The 22,932-nt window shown below is 38.9% G+C and overlaps 1 protein-coding gene across 1 annotated transcript in view; it reads right to left on the minus strand.

Moving 5' to 3' along the window:
• Window positions 1–6,234: 6,234 nt before the first annotated feature.
• Window positions 6,235–22,932, minus strand: part of LRRIQ1 (leucine rich repeats and IQ motif containing 1) — a 338,249-nt gene continuing 321,551 nt past the window's right edge. The window contains exon 27 of the mRNA XM_075600485.1: window positions 6,235–7,284. Within this exon, the coding sequence (XP_075456600.1) occupies window positions 7,151–7,284 (134 nt within the window). The 3' untranslated portion in view covers window positions 6,235–7,150. The remainder of the gene's footprint in view (window positions 7,285–22,932) is intronic.

The following is a 22,932-nucleotide window of genomic DNA, read 5'->3' on the forward strand; positions in this document are numbered from 1 at the left end:
GGCACTAGGGCAGTTGTTACAGTTCCTGTGAAAGAGCCATTACCTTTCTCCTCAGCATTGCAAACAGGAATGCTTACTGAACTGGTTATAGAACCTATACATGTTCATATTCACGTAGGTTAGGTACAAATAGCAAACTTTTGCATGTAAAACTTTTCCAAAAAAGTACAAGACATTCACACATCTCCAAGTTTGCATGGTGGGCATTGAAAATAATAATAAATAAAAAAAGAGGTAGCACTCTCCAACGTTAAGATTCCTTACGAGGAATAGACGAAGACACTCAGGGTTATGCCAAAGCTTTTGTGCCCTTTATTAGTGGAGCATGGAATCAATTACAACATTTCAGGCCTCCATGGGTCTTTCATAAAAAAATAAAACAAAAAAGCGCAACCACCATAGTGTATTATATAATGTAAAAAATATGTAAATATTAAAAACTTAAGGTATAACAGTCACAAACAACCATAGAATATGAGTGTTGTGCAGTAGTGGTAAATTTAATCTTTGTCGTCCTCTTGAAGCGTCTGACTCAGTCCTGTATCTGCTCTGTCCTGCAAGTGCTGTGTAGGATATTGCGTTTGACTTCACCAGGTGCACCGCTTGTCTCGTCAGATGGGGCAGATTGAACATCCGCAATACAGTTCTCCTTTTTCACAGAGTCAACAGAGAGCTCACTCAATTCCGTTTTCACAGGAAAGCAGACATAGTGCCTTTTTCCCTCGAGAGGCAGATCAGCTAATGGGTCTTACATCAGGTAATCTCCACTAACAAAGGATACGAGTATTCGTCTATTCCATATAAGGAATCTGTACACCGCAAGTCTGATATTAGAGTGCTACCTCAGTCTTTATTATAATTTTCATTGACTTATTGTGTGGCCACACTGCTAGACGTATGCACCATTGTAATATTTTTTTTAGTCCAATCAGCATCCAATAGTTTTTTTTAATGGTTTTGCCCTGTAGTCATCAACACACACTATTAACAATGGTTATGTGAGACAATATAAGGCGTTTATATGTATAATTCTCACACACAGAATTTATTTTAAAAAAATTGGCACTGTACAACATTTGAGATGTCATGCTTCACACATGGCCGTAATCACAAATTGAACAAAAAGTGGCTTTTTACAAAACATGGTGTTCATGGTATTCATTTATAAAATTTTACCAGGAAGTAATACATTGAGAGTTACCTCTCGTTTTCAAGTATGTTGTGGGCACAGAGTTATGATGACAAATTCATGGTTACAAATACCTAGTTACATTAAGTGAGAAGGTTATACATTTGTACAAGACATTGCATCCACAGTAAAAGATAATAAATGTTATGGGCGTATGTAACAATTGCAAGTGATGATTTTCATATCAGATCTGTGATGATTCTAAAATCGTAAATAATTCACATTAATATACTTGAAATGTTTATATATATATATATATATATATATATATATACAGACACACACACACACACACACACACACACACACACACACACACAGCTTGTGCTTTTCATCTTCAATAGTATCTTCAATAGTATAATGTATCAGGATTAGAACTACAACTTGAAGCATAGAATTCTGCTAAATAATTAGATCAATGCAGTCTCTTACTAAGGCCTGCTCAGAACAGCCTGAGGACTCATGCTGATCTGTGAACTAGTGGTTGGGAATAATTTACCTGTATCTAATGGACTAGAAAATGAAAATACATTGTTCCAATTTTGCACTGCTTGCATCAACATAACTTATATGAAGCAATATTAGGAGTTTTGGTGGCATTAATTGTCACACATATACAGTAATTAGATTTATTTTAAAAAGTCACCTGCCATAATTTTTTCCCCTCACTTTTGTTCTAAATTAAATACACTGGCATAATCTGCCCAAAGACAACTTTTGTACAGTTGGGGAAGAGGCTAAGAATGGTAAATAATGGATGGGATGTATGTATTTAATAGAGTCAACATGACACGCAACCTCAAATGTTGTAACGACCACATGCTATACATCAAATGGCTTAGATCACAGTTCTTCTCTTTCAGATCAATAACAGAAATGTATCATTTTATCATACAGTATGAGCTGTCATGCTACAGTATATGCATCCTATTTTCACATATTCTTTCCTTATGTCTGTGCTGTTCTGCTCTTCCAGTTTTTGATTCTTGCCTTTTTTCTCTGTAATTTAAGCTTATTTTTCTTCCTTTGACTGCAGTTACATTTCTCTTCAACAAGATTCCAGTATCTCCATTTTTTTCTTGATATCTATATGTAGTGCTCAAATTGTATTAAAATCTGTACAAAAAATACACCATTATGTGAACAAGATAATTCAAAGTCACTACAAGAGCGAGTGCTACTGACATGAATGGAAACAAGGTAAAATGAAGCCCTTACCCAGAAGAGATTGCAATCTAAAATGTGAAAAACAAATTAAATAGGCTATCATGTATGTGAAAATAGTATTTTCTCTTTTGATTGGCCCAGGATTTAGGCCCGGGTAATCACTGATTGTTCCACATTCTTTGACTACATTGAAACATCCATATTGAAATATTTGCATTTTAACATATTGAACATTTAGGAATTACTTTAAAACATATACTGGTGCTATTTTTGAGCACACAGATTGTCACTATTGTTCCTAGAACATCAAGATGATTACACTTTGCTGCCGTATAAATTGATCACTAAAACAATAAATCTGCTATTGGTACAATACTAATGTCTAATATCTGTAGACCGACAAGTAAACAAGGTTGGGTAGTCGTGTTGGTTCTTTCATCCATGTAGTAACAAAGGAGGGAGAGGCAGTAGGTGTTATGATACCTTTTATTGGACAAACAAGTAGTTGCTATGTTACAAGCATTCAAACCTCTCCGGGTCCTTCATCGGGTGTGGCAGAAATACAGAAACACACTCCAATAGGGGGAGGGAAAAAAGTCTGCAAAGTTAAATTATTTTTATAAAATGTTTCTTACCTTATTAGAAACAACTGGTCCCCCTGGACCATGACACTCCAAACAAGGGAAATCCTCTGGTTTCTGAGATATTTAATTCAGAAATTCCATTAACACAAATATTTGTGCGGGCGAAGCATTAGTCACTGAAGTCAGCCTCACCGTGCTGGCCAATAGAAAACCATGCCATTTTTGTGAGATTACATTGCAGCTTTTAATTGGGCGACCTCACAGCAATCTTTGCTTTTCTTTGCAAATACTGGCAAAACTGAACTATCTCGGCAGTCATGGGGTCCCCAGAGCTTTGAGTGCACCAGTTCAGCTTCTGGGAACACACTGGTTCATATAAGGTCTTAAAAAAAAAAAAAAAAAAAACAATTTGTGGGGATATCGCTGTTTTAAGGAACTTCCCTTTTAACTTCTTCAGTGTCCTTAAGACGAACAGCATACCCAATGTAGAGTGGCACCCTAGGGGAAGTCATGCTGTTTTGCTAGTTTTCTAGGCGGCATTCTCAATCAGCACCAATTGCTCAGGAGAGTGGTCAGGTGATTGCTAGTGCTGGAGGCTCCGTGGACATGGAGAAGGCAGGACCCTCAGGCAATAATGGTATTAAAGAAGCAATACCACTTTCCCCCACCCTTTGTTTTTTCTTATTTTAATATGCAGAGTATGTGATCATCTATTATTCTACATTCATACCCAAGCTGGCAATCGTTTGGTGTTCCTGTTATAAATCTGTAAAAATCCTGATGATGTGCCTAACAAAATGGCTACCTTTTAACTTTGTGCTGCAGCTGATATGTAACACTATATCACTAAGTGTAACACATTATTGTTACAGCTTTCATAGTAATAGACAGTCTGCTGTTTGAAACACAGCAACAGATCTGTTTGTGATACTTTGTTTCCAAAGGGTAGAGCTAAAAAAGGTGTTTAAGAGCCTGTTTCAAAAGAGGAAGTGGATACGATTTACTAAATGGTTGCTCTAGCAAAGCATAATCAGTACATAAATAACATTAAAAAGGGCTTTAGGAGTTGAAAAAAATGTTTACAGCATTATCTAACACTACAGAAATGATAAATTAAATAAAAAAAAAACCATAGCATTTTGTACTACTTTAATGTTTCTAGTGAGTTAGCACAAAAGAAGGTTGAGACGTCTGTGCTTGAACTTTTTATAGGCTTTGTAAAGGTTCACACCAATAAATGTGTACAGTACTGTGATATAAATACTGTAAATGTATTTTTATGAACCGGAGAATACATTCATTGTAATATGTCACTGTAACATTTAAGTAGCATTCAATGCCATCCTACAGTGTCCTATAACAATCATCTTTAGGCGTTTACAAACACGTGATAAAAACCCATTGCATGCCTTATTCAAGTAACATTACTGTAATTTCACTTTGAAAGTTTATCAAACTGAAATTCTGCAATGAATATAGTTTGTGGTGTTTTGTGATTTGATAGCAAAGGACAGCGTTGCATACTGTACCAATTTAAATCTCCATGTCAACTCAGGAGGGCATTTTTTTTCATCGAAGCTTCTGTATTCAAGAAACAAGTACAGATATGCTATTAGATAAAAATATTGTGTTCATATAAAAATCAAGGTCACATACACTGATTGCAGGGCTCTCAAATCTTCCGTCAGTGTAGATCCCACCTGCTGCTCTGTAACCTCCCACGATCACCGGGCAAGCTTCAGCAGAAACAACCCCTGGATGAAGCGTAATGACGCAAAAGTTGCAGAGGTACACTGTGACGTCTTGAATTTGGTATCCCCACGAGGCTGCTGATATCCATCTACTTACCGGTGTGGTGTTATCAGTGATGTGGTGTTTGCCGGTTTCCATTCTGGATTCCCATCATCAGCAATAGACATTTGTCAACCTCGATACCTCATGTGTGGGATGATGACTGCGTTTGTGCCACTTCACGCTATTGTGTATGGGAGTTTTTTTTAATTACATTGTATATACACATAAATTATATTTTTTACTTATACACACTTTCGTTCTATTCCTTTCTTGTGTTTCTTCATGTAAAAATCTAATTGAAAGCAATGGCATTTACAAAAAAAATAAAAATTGAATGACGATTTGCAGAGGGATTACTTTAATAACTGTTCACCTAAATTCAAGTACAATAATTATATACTTTCCATGTATATGGTTATGCAGCACAAATATTAATATTTTTGGTTCTGTTATGTTAAAAAAAATCATATTTGGCATCTGCGATTGATGCTTTCATCAGATTACATAATCGGATGTTAGTTATTGATTGTCTCTAAAAAGATAACATTTTACTGATAGAATAGCCTGTATTAAATAGCTCTGCATATCACCGATTATCACCACTATAGCATATTAAACTGCAGTATTATAAGATTGTTCATGGAACACTCTGCATTCAGAAGCTGGGGGTTGTACTGGAAATCATGGGTAGGAATAAAATAACCATTTCATCCCTTAATCAACAAAAGTAATATACGCAAGATTGGTTGCCCAAAAAGAATGGTCTTTGAATAGCCATTTAAACAACCTGCAATACTTAAAGCAGCAATACTACTTTCAAACTGTTTTCCTTTCTTTAATTTTTTTTTTATTATTGTTATATCTAAAACATGTGACAATGTATAATTCTAGATTCATACTAAATTGGCAATCGTTGGGTGCTCCTGTAATATATCTGTAAAAATCCATATTGTGTGCATAACATAATGGCCACCATTCAGTTTGAACCAATCCTTAAATCAGTTCAACTCAATAGCTATAATGTATCCCGATACTAAGGTAACATTATCTATAGTTCATATCTAGAACTGCTGGGAACTTTGGCAACAAATTATCACAAACTAGAAAGTGTTGCAAAGATCTTGCACTCCTGGGAAAGTGGACTAAAAACCTGCTAAAGAAATCAAAGGATGCTTTCAAACTCATTAAGAGTTGTAAGAGTAATAAAAACAAACAAAAAAAAAACCAACAACAAAAGTCACTATTATCTTGTACTAAAGAACTGATTTATTAAAAAACAAACAAACACACATAATATTTCATGTTTTGCTGCTCTAATAATATAAACAATCAGAATCATCCAACATTTAGATTTTTTTCAAGACCATGGTAAAACTGAAGCTTGTGGTAGTAAAACTAATTGTGTAGTTCAAAAAAAAAAAAAAAGAATATTCTAACATATTTATTATACAGTATCATGAAGTGTTAAAACGGAGCAACGATTTCTGCAACAGTAGAAACTCCAGTTCATTCTTCTATTTATTCGTTATCACCAATCAAAAGCAGCATACTTTATATATTCAAGAGCTTTGGACATTGCAGTAATGGGAGTTAGACGTCAGGGTCTAAATTTGAAGAGTTGATAAGCATATCCTTCAGCATTAAAAATGGTGTAGATCATGTTACACGAGAGTGCTTTTCCGTTATTGCAACTCTAATACACCTTGCTATAAGAGACTTGTAACAAGTTGGCTTCTTGACAAATTAAATGTACAGGAAAAAAAAACATTAAAAGAAATGTTTAGCAAAAGTTACAGATGCTACTATCTTATAGCTATCTGGCATATTTAATAAACAATAATTTCCCTTTTTTAAGAAGTAGGTTTTTTATTTTAGTTTTAGTTTTACAAATGTGCTTGACTCCTTTAAATTACCAGGGGACAAAGCATTTACCAAATCTATTTCCATGTCAAAATATCTCTTGTAAATAAAACCAATTCACAAAATGATTTTGTTTATTCCTGGCATAAAAAGCAGTTCAAGATGTGAGAAATTTATTTCTAATATTCAAATTCAACTTTTCTGTCTGGTTTGCTATAAATGGATTAGTTCACTTCTAGGGGGAAAAAAAACCCCTGTTACAGTGTCAAAGGAGTATACTTCTGTTGCTTTGTATCTATAATGCATGCATTTAATTAAGGAAGGAATAGCTCATCGCAAAGTAACAATTTATTGCGATATATTTTGCATATTTATAGAAATAGTTGCTAGTTTTACCACGTACTATTTGACAAACAAGCATGATAAACGTTATAATAAGTAAAACATATCTTGATAATTTTTTATTTAAGTAATAATAATACCCATAGAGCTCCTACAATTGAATCAGATAGCAGAGCTGAACTACCCATGTATTTCAGTTTCAGAGGTGTGAGCTTTATTTAAATGTTTTTCCTTTCTTCTTGCCTCGTCCCCATCCACCGCTGAGATGCACAGGATTGTCTCGAAATGAAATGCGCTCCTTTCGCTGAGGATCTGCATTTGTCTTTACTGGTGTAAATAATTCTCTATCTAAACAATTAGAAAAAGTAAAACATTAAAATGTAAAATATTTTTGTTTTCTTTAAGACAAGGCTCTTCACATATTGTTTCTTCATCAACGGACAATATCAACAATGGTCTGACATCCAAATGTAACACACTTCCCAAAAAAAGGAAGGTGATTTAAGTTCATGTACATAGAGCACTAAAATACACTAATATAAACAGGAGCTAAAGACATTTTTTTTGCATTCTATACACAAATAATTATATATTTTATGAATACAGTTAGGTCCAGACATAATTGGACACTGACACAATTTTCATCATTTTGGCGGTGTACGCCACCACAATGGATTTGAAATGAAACAACCGAGATGCAATAGAAGTGCAAACTTTCAGCTTTAATTAAAGGGGTTGAACAAAAATATCGTATGAAACGTTTAGGAATTCCAACCATTTTCATACACAGTCCCCTTATTTCAGGGGCTCAAATGTAATTGGACAAATTAACACAATCATAAATAAAATGTACATTTTTAATACTTTGTCGAGAATCCTTTGCAGGCAATGACTGCTTGAAGTCTGGAACGCATGGACATCACCAAATGCTGGGTTTCCTCCTTTGTGATGCTTTGCCAGGCCTTTACTGCAGCTGTCTTCAGTTGTTGTTTGTTCGTGGGTCTTTCTGCCTTAAGTTTTGTCTTTAGCAAGTGTAATGCATGCTCGATTGGGTTGAGATCAGGTGATTGACTCGGCCATTGCAGAATATTCCACTTCTTTGCCTTAAAAAACTACTGGGTTGCTTTCGCAGTATGTTTTGAGTCATTGTCCATCTGCTAAGTGAAGCGCCGTCCAATCAACTTTGCTGAATTTGGCTGAATCTGAGCAGACAATATATCCCTGTACACTTCAGAATTCATCCGGCTGCTTCCTTCACATCATCAATAAACACTAGTGACCCAGTGCCATTATAAGCCATGCATGCCCATGCCATCACACTGCCATCACCATGTTTTACAGATGATGTGGTATGCTTCGGATCATGAGCCGTTCCGAGCCTTCTCCATACTTTCCCCCCCCCATCATTCTGGTACAGGTTGATCTTAGTTTCACCTGTCCAAAGAATGCTGTTCCAGAACTGGGCTGGATTTTTTAGATATTGTTTGGCAAAGTCTAATCTGGCCTTTCTATTCTTGAGGCTTATGAATGGTTTGCACCTTGTGGTGAACCCTCTGTATTTGCTCTTGTGAAGTCTTCTCTTTATGGTAGACTTGGATAATGATATGTCTACCTCCTGGAGAGTGTTCTTCACTTGGCTGGATGTTGTGAAGGGGTTTTTCTTTACCATGGAAAGGATCCTACGATCATCCACCACTGTTGTCTTTCGTGGACGTCCAGGCCTTTTGTGTTGCAGAGCTCACCAGTGCTTTATTTTATTTCTCCGAATGTACCAAATTGTTGATTTGACCACTCCTAATGGGTCTGTTATCTCTCTGATGGATTTTCTTTTTTTTTTGCAGCCTAAGGATGCCCTGTTTCACTTGCATTGAGAGCTCCTTTAACTGCATGTTGTGGGTTCACAGCAACAGCTTCCAAATGCAAATGCCACACCTGGAATCAACTTCAGACCTCTTACCTGCTTAATTGATGATGAAATAACGAAGGAATAGCCCACACCTGTCCATGAAACAGCTTTTGAGTCAATTGTCCAATTACTTTTGGTCCCTTGAAAAAGAGGGGGCTACATATTAAAGAGATGTAATTCCTAAACCCTTCCTCCAATTTGGATGTGAATACCCTCAAATTAAAGCTGAAAGACTGCACTTTAAGCCCATTTTCATTATTTAACACTAACGTGAATTTATTTTGGTACACAGCCGAAATTACAAAACTTGTATCAGTGTCTAATTATTTCCAGACCTTACTGTATATACAAATTCAAATGAAAGAATGCACATACTGTATAAGCAATTGCATAAGGAATATAGATACCGCATTACTAGTAGAGTTTCATTTTTATGCCAGGACAAAAATCACAATGCTCTGAAAAGAACCAACTTTAAGCATGTATTTTACCAATTGTAGCAGGTAAACCTCAAACTATTCTTAATTCTGTGTCCACATGGATGTGAAATGCACTGTGCAGAGATTCATGGTTACAACAACCTACGGTTATCTTTTTGACTAAATTCCCACAACAGGCATTTAAACATTTTACCTTGTCAGTGCTATGTACTGTGTCTACGCTTTTGGTTTTCCACATTGGATACGTAGCATTCTATATATTTTCTTTTACACAAACATGAACTGCTGCCTTATTGGAATATCCTTCAACTGGTAGCAAATAAACTATACCCATGCTCTTGCTTGCAGAATGAACTATTTAGGGGAACTCATTCTAAGTTACTTTCACTAAAAAGTGCAAATCATACTGTAAGAGATGTGTGGAGAGGTACATATAATGGAGGCCGATTTGGGTGAAATGATATCTTGGCTTTATTGAGCCTGTTCCTTTATCCAGACAAAACATTAAAAAAACAACAAAATAATAAACCCCTATCCCTTGGTAAGGGCTAACTTACTTCCCCAGACCCCATCTGCACAACTGGAGGGATATTCCCATTACCAGCCTATCACCCCAAAGTCTCAGGAAGTACCTTAAGCAGATGGCCCTCCATGTCAGACTCTGGCAGGTTCCTGGGTCTTCTGTGTCCAGAAAATTTAGGTCTATGGGTGTCTCGATCTCTGCACAGCCTTTGCACTCAAGACAGTGTCTGTGTGCAGGCTTCTCTGCTCTCCTGTCAGCCCAAATATGAACTAAGGAATCTATCTCCTGTGTCACACATGAGGCTTTTTACAGAGCTCTCCTTAGCCTAGGTGGAGACCAGCTAATTGAGTGGCTGCAATTAACTATTTCTCTGCTGGATTCTCATAGCTCTGAGGCTGCTTTATTTAAACAGGGATAAGTCCCTGTTACATACCTCCCCTGTTTGTGGGAAGCTCGGGCTTACCACAGCCAAAGCCCATTCTTCCACTTTCACTTGAGATATCCCTGTGGCTCCAATGAGAGTGGATGGAGAACGAAAACCCTCAGTCCCGCTGGGATTGGAATAATAGCAAAAGCAAAAAAGACAGCACTACTTTCCAGCAAGTAGAAATTATCAAAAAGAGGAGAGCGTTCCCAAAGTGAAAAAAAGACTAATTTATTAGCAACATGGAAAAAAGCAGCAGGATACACAGGCAAAAATGCCCACACCTACGCATTTCAAGCGTTAGCTCTTTAACAAGGTGAATACAAGATATAACAACTAGAATGCATTTATACCTACAATGAGCGCCGGCGACATCAATCTCCTTCACTTCCGGGTTTACAAAAATGGCGCAAAACGTGTGACGTCATCATAACAATAAAAACTTTATTGTGCTGCGTGTTGTAGCAGCACAGTAACTGATATAGCACAACAAGCTCTTCTCCAAATTCTACACATTGGAGTGTGTGGATTGGAAGGGGAGTGGTGACGTCAGCAAGTCAAAGCAACAAAAACTTTATCAACAAACGATCTAGACAAAATGCATTTTAAGATGAAAAATATCTCCAAAAGTGTTAACAAAAATAACTTTAATAACTATATGTAAAAAAATCATGATTAAAAAATGAAGAAGGAAAAGAAAATACCACAAAATGTGAGACAAATTAATTGCATCATATTATATAACAAGATTCCTCCTACTTATAACAAACTAAAATAATAAAAACAATAAAGATTTTTTACAAATTTCTGTATGTCTGAGGAGAGGGGAGACCCAAAACAAATGAATGACAAAATTACAATGTAAAAAATACAATGTAAAGAACTCTACACTACTTGTGAACCCTATAAATTAATTCAAAATACCAAATCATTGTCAAAACCCATATAGACAAATAATAATAATAATATATCCAATGTCATATGGACAAAGGCAAAAGTAGCATATACATGGTAAACATAAAGTAAGGTCAGAAGGGACAAATAAAAAGAAGACCCATTATGGCTCAAGATGTCAAATTCTTATGGATAGGCGTTTATTGAATTTTAGATAATAATAAAATAAAGTAAATTAAATTATTTATAATCCGAGTATAATTTTAAATTCAATATGGTTTTTAATTTCAACATCTATGGTTCATTATTTTATATTCGTTATTGTAAGAATGGACTGAGCTCCCAATCTGAGTTTAAACCTTCAGGGATCCTAGTTCATAGAGTAAATATCCAATAAAGTTCACGTTTATCAAGGATATTTACTCTATTACCCCCTCTTATGGGAATAGGAATGTGTTCAATTCCCATATAGGAAAAGTTGTTAATGTCCCCCGAACTACAATTGGTGAAATGGTGCGCTATCGGATGGGTTAAATTTTTCTTAGCAATTAGACGCATATGCTCCATGATCCAAGTTTTCAGAGTCCTCGTGATTCGTCCTACATATTGTTTCCCACATCCGCAGTTTATTAAATAAACTACGAATGTGGTACTACAATTGAAGAAGGACTATGGGCCTCATGCAGAGAGCAGCGCTATTTACAATCTCGCCATTTTCCGGCGAAAATCGCGCAAAAAACAGCTGGAAATGGCGAGTTAGGAAAAAAGCGCCATTTTTTTTTCTATTTGAAAATCTCGCCGCGCGGCTGGCGAGAAACTACATCTCGCCAGTCTGAAAAATATCCAAATTCAGAAAGGCGCGCTCGCCATCTAGCGGCTGTTTTTGGCGCGATTTTCGTCAATTTTCTCCGCCAACTAAAGTTGGCAAGAAGCAGGAGCTCGCCGGCTATAGGGGAAAAAAAAAATGCGCGATTTTTTTTTCTCCCTTTCAGCTGCGCGCATCTCCTCATTTACAATTCTCCACATGCAGTAATGCTAAAAATAACGGATTTCGCCCATTTCTGCATATGGAGAATAAAACTCTCCATTAAAGCTATTTTTCATTAAACTCTCCAATTTATTCTAGCGCTGCTCTCTGCATAGGCCCCTTAATGTCATATTGATGACCTAAAAAGGGGGAAACAAGCGCAAAAACTGTGAACTAGAAGGATACTTTGTAGTCCAAATATGTTTAGATTTCCTTGATGGGTGCCGCACCGGACCGCAAATGGGTTCGTTCAGAGCCACTTGTGTTGTTTGGGGAGTGAAGTTCCGATTGCGCACAAACTCATCAAATTAGGAAATATATGTAAAAAAAGAAAAAAGAAGAAAAAACACAATAGTGTAATATTGTATGCAACCGTCAGGGTAAGAAGTAATACACTCACATTAGGCAAGGTTAGATGAGCATTTCGGTTGTTAAGTGAACCACACTGATGAGCAGGAATCTCTGTCGATATGGATATAACTGGTAATGTAGACCTTCTCTCTTAGTAGGACTCGCAGCGTTATTGCAGGTTCCTCATCAGCAGGATACTCTCCTCCAATCACAAGACTTGCAGCGTCAATGTAAGCTCCTCAGCAGCTGGGTAATCTCCATTAGGAGGGAAAAAGACCACATTGGATCTATATCCAGTAGAATTAAAGGACCTACTCTGCTCATCAGTGTGGTTCACTTAACAACCGAAATGCTCATCTAACCTTGCCTAATGTGAGTGTATTACTTCTTACCCTGACGGTTGCATACAATATTACACTATTGTGTTTTTTCTTCTTTTTTCTTTTTTTACATATATTTCCTAATTTGATGATATTGATGACCTGTAATCATGGAGGTAAAATGGGGCCTAGAAATCATATGTCTGCAAGATTTGCAATGCAGGCATTTGAAACTACCCTTAGGTAGTATTCTATCCGTAGTGTCCTGAGATTGGAATAAGCTTCTTGAAACATAATTGCCGATGGTTTTGGCTTTTTTAAAAACAAAGTAGGGACTTTCAAAATAAACACTACTAAAATACCCCAATGTTTTTTAAAGATATTTTTTATTTGCTGACTTTGCGAATTGTATTGTGTACTAAATATTGGGGTGTCCAGAAAGGAACTCCTCCCTGGTCAATGTGGAAAGAGTGCAGCTCACTCCCACTGGGATTGGAGCCCTTTCTTCATGTTACTAGTGTCTCCTCCAGAAGGTGCTTGAGATCAGCACTCCTCAGTCACTCGAGGAGGACTTTTTCCAAGTACAGTCTTTCTACTGACCGCTTGGTCATGAGTTTTCCCCTGCGTCGGGCGATCCTTTCTTTGTAGGCAGACTGTATGGCAACAGTCGCCAAGCGTTTACGCTAATAGCTTTCTCTTGCCATCTTTTCTATGGACTCCAATTTAACACTAAATATCCATTCCTTGTAACCCTCGCGCAGGTTTTGCAAAGCCTCTATATTAGCTTACTTTGGAATTCTGTCGGATGTCCGGAATCTATTTCTACTATCCTAGACTCGTGCCATTTCATGGTATCATTTAAAGAGCATTCAAGAATAGCTATTTGAGTTTTCAGCTCTTGAAGCTGTCCTTCTGCACTTCTTTTTCCACTCAATGTAGTTGCCAGTTCAGCTTCTTTGGAGTTGAGTTGCGATTCCACATCTCCCAATTGACTCAGAGCAAGGCTTAAATCATTTTTTTCCCTCTTTATTTCTGATCTGCAGCTGCCGGTGCTCCTCCCGGACTTTGTCCAGCTCCAGCCGGGCCATCTAAGCAATTTACGGTATTAATATTTAATGTGAAAGCATATAATATAAAAATGTACAGAATGAAAGATGTGGGAGAAAACCGTACTCCAAGTGCTGAATGGCACTTAAGGGAAAGGGGTGTAAAATGGAGGATGTGGATAGGGGAAGGCAGGGGGAGGGAAAGCAATGGTAGGGAAGTAGGTGAGGACCAACCTATAGGAGGCTACCCCGACGGAGTATAGCTACGCCCCCCGGCATAGCTACGCCCCCAAGCATTGCTGACACGAAAGCAAGGGGTTTAAATACTCCTCATTTTGGGGAGAACCACAGAGTCAATACAGCAGACAGCAGTTTTCCAGTCATATCGTGAACCTGTTTCCTTTGAGCCTGGACTGTCCCTTTGTTGAGTTGCCTTATGCATTTGGACTCTGTTTGGTTATCATACTCGTTTGAGCTGTACTTCCTATCTAGCACCTCTGTGATTTGAACGCTTGTTGATGGACACTTTTTGAGCTTATCCCTTTATTGAGCTAGTTGAGGTCATTTGTTTGGAGGCTAGGATCTAGGGAGAGGGGAAGTACCTGTGGTCTTTTAGACCGTAGGGAACGGGTCAGAAGAAGGGGTACATCCCCGGAACGTTGCCCCCCTCTACTTACCTATTGTTTTATCCTCAGCTTTTCTGTTTATCCCCCCTCTCCCCTTTCCCCCCCACCTACTTCCCTACCATTGCTTTCCCTCCCCCTGCCTTCCCTATCCACATCCTCCATTCTCCCACATCTTTCATTCTGTACATTTTTATATTATATGCTTTCACATTAAATATTCATTGCAGATTATGTTTTTTCGTGCTGGGAACTATTTTGTTTGTTTGTTTGTTTGTTTGTTTGTATGTATGTATGTCTGTCTTTATTTATATAGCACAATTAATGTTCATAGCGCTTCACAGTAGTAATACACGTGACACTCATATAAATATCAAATAATACAAATAACAGATAATGGGAATACTGCACCGACACACTTTATTCGAGCAAATACCCAGTATGTACCTGGCAGATACCTGGAATGCGCCACTCCTCACCTCTGACAAGCCCCGTTGCGTTTGCCTTCCCAGCCTGGGTTCATGCCTGGCTGATGGGCGGCTGATCTGTTAAATGATAATGATTAGGATTTAATAGGCTGCAATGCTTCGCGTGTCTACCAGATGGCATAAATTCATGAATTGTAATGCAGTATATATATATATACTGTGCAGTATTGCAGCCAGCGGGAATAAAATGCTTCAATCCCTGCCTGGAAAATAACCCAATATACTCGGGCAGAAAACAGTCACAAACCTCAATACACCCGGGTATACCCGAATTCGTGGTACTAGCCGAGCTCGAATAAAGTGTGTCGCCAGTGTAAGTGCTTCAGACAGTTAGGAAAAGGAGTCCCTGCTCCGAAGAGCTTACAATCTAATTGGTAGGAGGAACATACATATACAGTAGGAGGTCATACTGATAAGTGCGTGTGGGTAACCGGTGCATCAGAAGTTGAAAAGTCCCATTAATAGATGTTGAAATCTCCACTAGGACCACTCCAATAACCACTCTATACAATATAACTTCCCTAAAAGGATGGGGGACTAGAACCTAGTGCTCGCTTGCACATATACACAGTACATAGATTATCCCATACAGTGTTGAATAAGTGCATGGAGACCCACAGGAATGACTCACTGTTTGCTTCCACGATCCATAGTGCAGTCCTGTTGCGGTAATTCAATGGCGTGCAATCCACCAGGCAGGATAAGCAGGATACAAGTGAAAAAAGGCAGTGCACTGCCTAAAAAAGCAGGAAGAGGCTCACAGGTGCATAAAAAGGAGTTTATTCCATAACTGGATCAAACATGACCCCTAAGAGCAACGGCAGGCAACACACCTACGCGTTTCGGGCCGTGTGCCCTTTATAAAGTTCCAAATTTAATAGAATATAACAAATAAAAAGTCACTTACACCTAAAAAGGTCCAAAAAACTTCTGATGGGCGGAGCAGACCTCTGAGGCCACCGTGGTGAAGGTGGAGTTGCGTTCCAGGATGTGCGTGTCGAGCACTGCCCGGACGCTGAAGTGGTTTGCGCCTGTACAGAACGAGCGCCACAGACTTTACCACAGCCAGCAAGATTTTTTTTTTAGGTGTAAGTGACTTTTATTTGTTATATTCTATTAAATTTGGAACTTTATTCTCTATCTCTACCTGTGTTTGATATACACTCTGGGGAGAATTTCTATTTGGGACCGGATTACAAGGGGCCATACCCAGCTGAGGACTGTATTCTTCACATCAATACAAGCAAAGGATCGTCCTATGTGCCTGTACTCACACAGGCCCGTTTGAGTACTTTTTTTGTGTATATATTCTCTATCCCCAACCCGTCTTTCTACTTGGGGTCCACCCCATGTATTGCATTTACTGTGGTTCTATTTGAACACTTATGCTGTACTGAGGTGGTGAGGGCGTCTGGCTATAATACTAGCTGGTCTGCCCTCTGATCCCTTGGTAATTTTATTCATTTTTATCCAACACTCATGATGTCCACTCTCTTTATTTATAAACAACTTAGGGTGAGCTGCTACTCGCATCAGGTGAGAAGAAGCCACACTGAGTGATTGACTTTGACGCCGACCTTCATCCAAATAAGGAAGGAATCAATCAGGGGTGCCCGTGCTGACAGTAGCCCGTGGAGGAACCATACGGGATAAGGAGCGATGAGCCTATCAGCCTATTATCAGGAGATAAAGAACCAACTGATGTATCAGTACGCACATAAGCCTGTGTGAGTATACATGTCATATTTTTTATTCTCTCACCCACTCATTCCTAAGTAAGCTGCACAACCTTAAGTACATTGACTGTGGTTCAGTAGAACCCTTGTGCACTAAGGTGGTGCTAGGTAAGTCTGGCTACATAACTAACCAGTCCCATTAATCATTTTCTCCTGTGTCTCTTTTTAACCTACATTTTTACTATTACACAACAGAGCCTCTTAAGTGTCCTCCTTCCTCTCAATATTAATTGTAACTGGATACTGTCTCTTTTCAATACATTTATCTGATACATTTTGTTTCTGTACTTGTCCCACACCTGATGCAGAACCTTGTGAGGTTCAAAAGTTGCAATTTATCAACTATCTGATGGTTCCATGAACATTACCATACTACCTACATGGCAATAAGAACCAAGATGGCTACCCACCCTTCTTTTTCGATTATGTTAAGGTGTGATCCTCAGACACTTCCAGAAACAAGAGTTGCGACGCACACAGCAGTTGCAGAATGCTGTGGTCAAGCTGTTTACCTGGCAAATCTGTTTCAAGATTGGCTTTTGACATTTAAATCCTGACATAATCAGAGTCCCAGCTATCTGAGACAGCTCCATGTTCCCTATAATCTCACTCACTCACTCACTCTGATCTGCAGGCATAGAGATGCTAACAGTTCCCAGAATCTCCTTGACTTCCTTTGGAGCCTGAGCTTTTAGCCACGCTGCTCTTTGAAGCTCCTTGCCTCGTACAGTTGAGAGGCCCCCTCTAGAAATCTTTTAAAACAGGCTCAAGAGTTACCTGCCTACTCATGCATTTGATTAATGAACCACAACATGTCCGACATCTAATACACATGAATTAGCTATTATTGCACCCGTTAACACAATACATTGTGTCAACGCTGGCACATTATTTAACAGTAGTTCAATTGAATACAATGGTTAAATAGCTAATACACATTATTTAATGTGTTATTTTGTGCATTAGCGGTTGAAATAATGTCTGCTACATCTGTACTTCTTTTTCCATTATGTATTCTGTTCATCCTAATGCTTTATCTTGTGTTTGGTTTCTTTATTTAGCCTTAAATAAAAAGAAGTTGTAATTGTGAAGTGCTTTGAGTCCCATTGGGAGAAAGGCACTATATAAAGTTATTATTATTATTATAATAAAGTCATGTTGTCAGGAGGTGACACCAGGGAGGTCACAAGATGTCAGGAAGTATTTTTTTTTATGAGGACATAGGTAAGAGTGGTAACAAAAAAGAAAAAGATGTGAACAGCCCGCCAGGCTAAAATAGTGGATGAAAAACCCTGCATAAAAATGACCCATTGCATGAAAAGGAAATAGCCTGTTGGAAGTGTTAAGAGAAACAAATACCATTCTACATCTCTCTCAAATTATGTGTCCCTTTCTGTTATTTCTTTCCACCCCTTTTGTTTTATATCAAAAATATTTGCCAAGTTTGTGGTGGAGTAAACATTAATGTCTATTAGAATTGTGTGGAATGATCTATTCAAAGTTTTAAACAGCACAGTTTTCGGCAGCATGGCAAGAAAAAGCAATGATATCTCATAAATAAGCTGAAACAGCTATTTTGTAGCTTTATAAAAGAGGAGTGTTTTTGCATTTATTTTGGCTTTGTATAAACTCCCTTATTAAATGAGGTCATAACACTCAATAGCCAATGGCCTATATCTACTAGGTCCAGGGTGGGCAACCCTGTCGCCATTCGCCACATGTGGCGAATTGGCAGTCAAACTGTGGTGAATTGAGTAACTTAGTTTTTTCCCAAGCGCGAGTCCCCCCCCCCCTCTGGCATGCGCGAGCACCCCCCGGCATGTGCGAGCACTCCCCCGGCATGCGCGAGCACTCCCCCGGCATGCGCGAGCACGCCGCAGTTTGTGAATGAAGCAGGGGCCGAGCAGCAGTCAGAGGACACCTGTGGTGGAGCATGTAGTGAGCGCGCGCCTGAGCACTCCATGTACCCCCAACCCGGAAGTGTTCCTTGTCTGCACTGATATACTTGATTCTCCACTGCGGCGCCACGCTCCTCTGATTCCTGGCTCCCTTCTGGCTGTCCTCCTCCTGCTTCACTAATAGCTGGTTGCCCTGCTTCAAGTTTACAGCAAAGGTGTGCATTTTAAACTGTTCTGCAACAGTGCACTGATTTGTATTTTTGCATTTAGGTGTATTAATTCTCTTTCTAATGAATGAACATATAACCTGCTTGACTCACAATGTGTGTGTGTGTGACTGGGTGTGTGTGTGACTGGGTGTGTGTGACTGGGTGGGTGTGTGTGACTGGGTGTGTGTGTGACTGGGTGTGTGTGTGTGACTGGGTGTGTGTGTGTGACTGGGTGTGTGTGTGTGTGTGTGTGTGTGTGTGTGTGTGTGTGAGTGGGTGGATGTGTGTGTGTGAGTGGGTGGATGTGTGTGTGTGACTGGGTGTGTGTGTGTGTGTGTGTGTGTGTGTGACTGTGTGTGTGTGTGTGTGTGACTGGGTGGGTGTGTGTGACTGGGTGGGTGTGTGGGTGTGTGACTGGGTGTGTGGGTGTGTGTGTGTGTGACTGGGTGTGTGGGTGTGACTGGGTGGGTGTGTGGGTGGGTGTGTGTGACTGGGTGGGTGTGTGGGTGGGTGTGACTGGGTGGGTGTGTGGGTGTGTGGGTGGGTGGGTGGGGGTGTGGGTGGGGGTGTGGGTGGGGGTGTGTGTGTGTGACTGGGTGGGTGTGTGGGTGGGTGTGACTGGGTGGGTGTGACTGGGTAAGTGTGTGGGTGTGTGGGTGTGTGTGTGTGTGGGTGTATGGGTGTGTGTGTGTGGGTGGGTGGGGGTGTGTGTGGGTGGGTGTGTGTGTGGGTGGGTGTGTGTGGGTGTGTGTGTGGGTGTGTGTTGTGTGACTGGCTGTGTGTGGGTGTGTGTGCGTGTGGCTGGCTGTGTGTGTGTGTGTGGCTGGCTGGCTGGGTGTGTGTGTGTGGCTGGCTGGGTGTGTGTGTGTGTGTGGCTGGCTGTGTGTGTGTGTGTGTGGCTGGCTGGGTGTGTGTGGCTGGCTGGGTGTGTGTGACTGGCTGGGTGTGTGTGACTGGCTTGGTGTGTGTGACTGGCTGGGTGTGTGTGACTGGCTGGGTGTGTGTGACTGGCTGGGTGTGTGTGACTGGCTGGGTGTGTGTGACTGGCTGGATGTGTGTGACTGGCTGGGTGTGTGTGACTGGCTGGGTGTGTGTGACTGGCTGGGTGTGTGTGACTGGCTGGGTGTGTGGCTTGGTGTGGCTGGCTGGGTGTGTGTGTGTGGCTGCGTGCAGGCAGCTGGCAATGGCTGCTTGTATCTTTGTTTTGTACCCAGTCACGTCCTGGCTGTGCCCCTGGTCATGGATTTTGGAGGGAATGAGATGATGGGTGGTGAAATGAGATGATGAGGGGGGGGGAGAGACTGAGAATATATAAATAACATACCATCCCACCGACTGTGTGTGTGTCTGGCTGTGTGTGTGTGGCTGTGTGTGTTTTCATCATTTGCGTCTGACGCAGTTGTAAACGGAGTAGTCAAAGTGTTCATGTTTTCAATAAACTTGTTCAAACAATGTGTGTTTTAAATTTTCGCATGCGCAACATAATACCTCAATTCTTACATGGTGTGGCTATTTTCACTTCTAATTCGCCACACCTGTGGCTAAATTGAAAAATAGGTTGCCCACCCCGGTACTAGGTGGTTCTATTCCATAAGAGACCTTTCAGCATCGGAAGACACTTTACAGCATAGTCAAGTGATTTGGCTGTATGGTGTCCTCAATCTGCAGAAGATGTGTCTTTTGCAATAGCACTGCTTAATAAATATGGGCACATGTGTATGTAACTGAATATTTCACAATATTAAGAAATCTAACTTTGATGTGCTTACAATTTAACAGTTGTATTGTAACCAAAGATAACATTTTAAATTAATCACATAGATAAACAAATAAAGACTCAAACATATGAGTGAAGAACAGGACCTAATGCACAGCAGTAGTTCAGTAACAGTTTAGAAATGGGCAAATACTTATTTTACCTATAGAGCTTTTGCTCTACTCACAAGCTGTACCTGCTAATGAAGATAGGATCAAGACGATCCTATCTTCATTCGCAGGTACAGCTTCAGAAGGGAAATCATATATGCAAAAGTAAAAGTCTGTACATGGTATTTACTATATGTTCTATAAGAATGTGTCTATGGACAATAGGTACAATACATTTAGTTAGGTTAAAATGAAATATCACAACAGTCAACATTTAATATCCGCATATTTGGATGAGGTTGTGACATTGCAAAACATTTATATTTTTCAAATGGAAGGTTTTGATTTATACTAGTTAGTTGACTCCAAAAAGTAACTTATGGGGAACTGTCTTTTTTTTTTTAGTATTACAATATTGCTAAATCCAGATGAAAATATCGGAAAAACTTACTAAATAAAAAAATCGCTTCAGAGTTTCACATAATGTTCTTAGTAAAACTTTTAAATTAGATCAAATATGACTTCATTAATAATTGTGTATAATACAGACTGTTCAGAACAGAAAGTTTCATAGTTCTGGTTAAACGATGTTCGGCAAAGACTTATAATGGCAATAAATGAATCCACTGCACAATAAATTGAGGTGTTAAACATGATTGATGAGAAATAGCATTAAAGGCTTATTTTCAAAGTCGTTAGGTTTTCTATTTATCATTCAATAGACAAAGTACATTTTAAGTGTCAATTTAACAGACAATATAACATTGTAAAATGTCCTTAAATCAACCAGAATTACATAATGGACCTCAAAAGTAATGATTTTAGAAAATAAAATTGTGTAGTTAAAAAAAAGTTGCCTCCTTTTCAATGAATCTTATCACAATTGTATGTGGTTCATACATGTTATGAAAACTAATCCCTGAAGTGGCGGGATCGGTCAAAATCTTACATTGACTTGAATAGGTTTATTTGGCTGCTTCTGGACTTCTTGAATAAGCCCCTAAGTAACATTCCTTTCTGGTGCTTATACTGTACAAAACAATAAAACATTCTTTAACTTTACCAGCCTGGGGCTCTAACTTTTTTGACTAAAGATTTGTTGAGGATTAAATGTTTGGTTATTTAAGAAATGTTAAGATTTACATTTCTTTGATAAGTAATAAAATATGCACAGCCCTTTCAATGAAATCCCTCAATATAATATCTACAAATAAATTATTCTAATTCAGTTAGAATGGCTAAAACTCTGCTGTATTCTAATGCAGTATGTCATAGGATTTGTATACATGCACCAATCATTTAGTTCTGGCTCAGCACCTATTAATAAGAATTGTTTTCTTATATGGTGCTAGAGGTGTACTGAGAACAGTACATCAAATTTTAAAAGCACAATGCCCTGTAGAGCGTACTCTAATTTTGGTGCTTGAGGCACATGGAGAGACCTGGTGAAGGAGCCGACACCAGGATTTGACCCAGGCTCCCCTCCTTCAAAGTCAGTGTCACCATTTTCATAGTCCAAACCTTTACTCATTGAGCGACAACTTCAGCAAAGACGTTCAGTTATTGTACCACTGCATTATTTAGCAAACACGGAAAGAAAAATATTAATATTTTAAGGAAAGCAACCGGAACATATTTGTATCAGGAAAGCAAGCACAATATTTTAAGTTTGTATAATTTCTGTTGTAGTTAAATATATATGAATTATTTAGTCCTCATAAAAAAAATACTTTCTGACATCTTGCGACCATGGTACAATGCTGGCCAACTTTTAAGTCAGATTAAATAATAATAATAAGATTAAATAATAATTTAGGAGGTCCATTTACTCTATAGTGATTTACATTAATTCTGTATTCTGCCTTTGGATTTTTGTGGCCCAATAGCATGATTTAGCATTAGATTGTAGTTTCCACACTCTTCGTCATTCCTCTAACCTACTCAAATAATTATTTTGTTTACCCCCCTCTCGCCCCCCCACGGGTGTCAACCATGGTACAGATCTTTGTGTTATCTGCAAAAGGCATACTCTCCTTTTCAGACCATCTGTAAAGTAACTAATAAATATACCAAAGAGAACTGGTTCAAGTACAGAGACCTGACGTACTCCACTGGTCATCTTCTGGCCCCCTCATCTGAATGTACTTGATTTACCACAATAATGGCTTCTATCCTTAAACCAGAAGACATATGACATAAGAATGTCTTATCCATTCAATCGTCAAAAACGATCTCAAGCCTGGTC

The sequence above is a fragment of the Ascaphus truei genome, chromosome 5, assembly GCF_040206685.1.
Source record: "Ascaphus truei isolate aAscTru1 chromosome 5, aAscTru1.hap1, whole genome shotgun sequence".
NCBI lineage: Eukaryota > Metazoa > Chordata > Amphibia > Anura > Ascaphidae > Ascaphus > Ascaphus truei.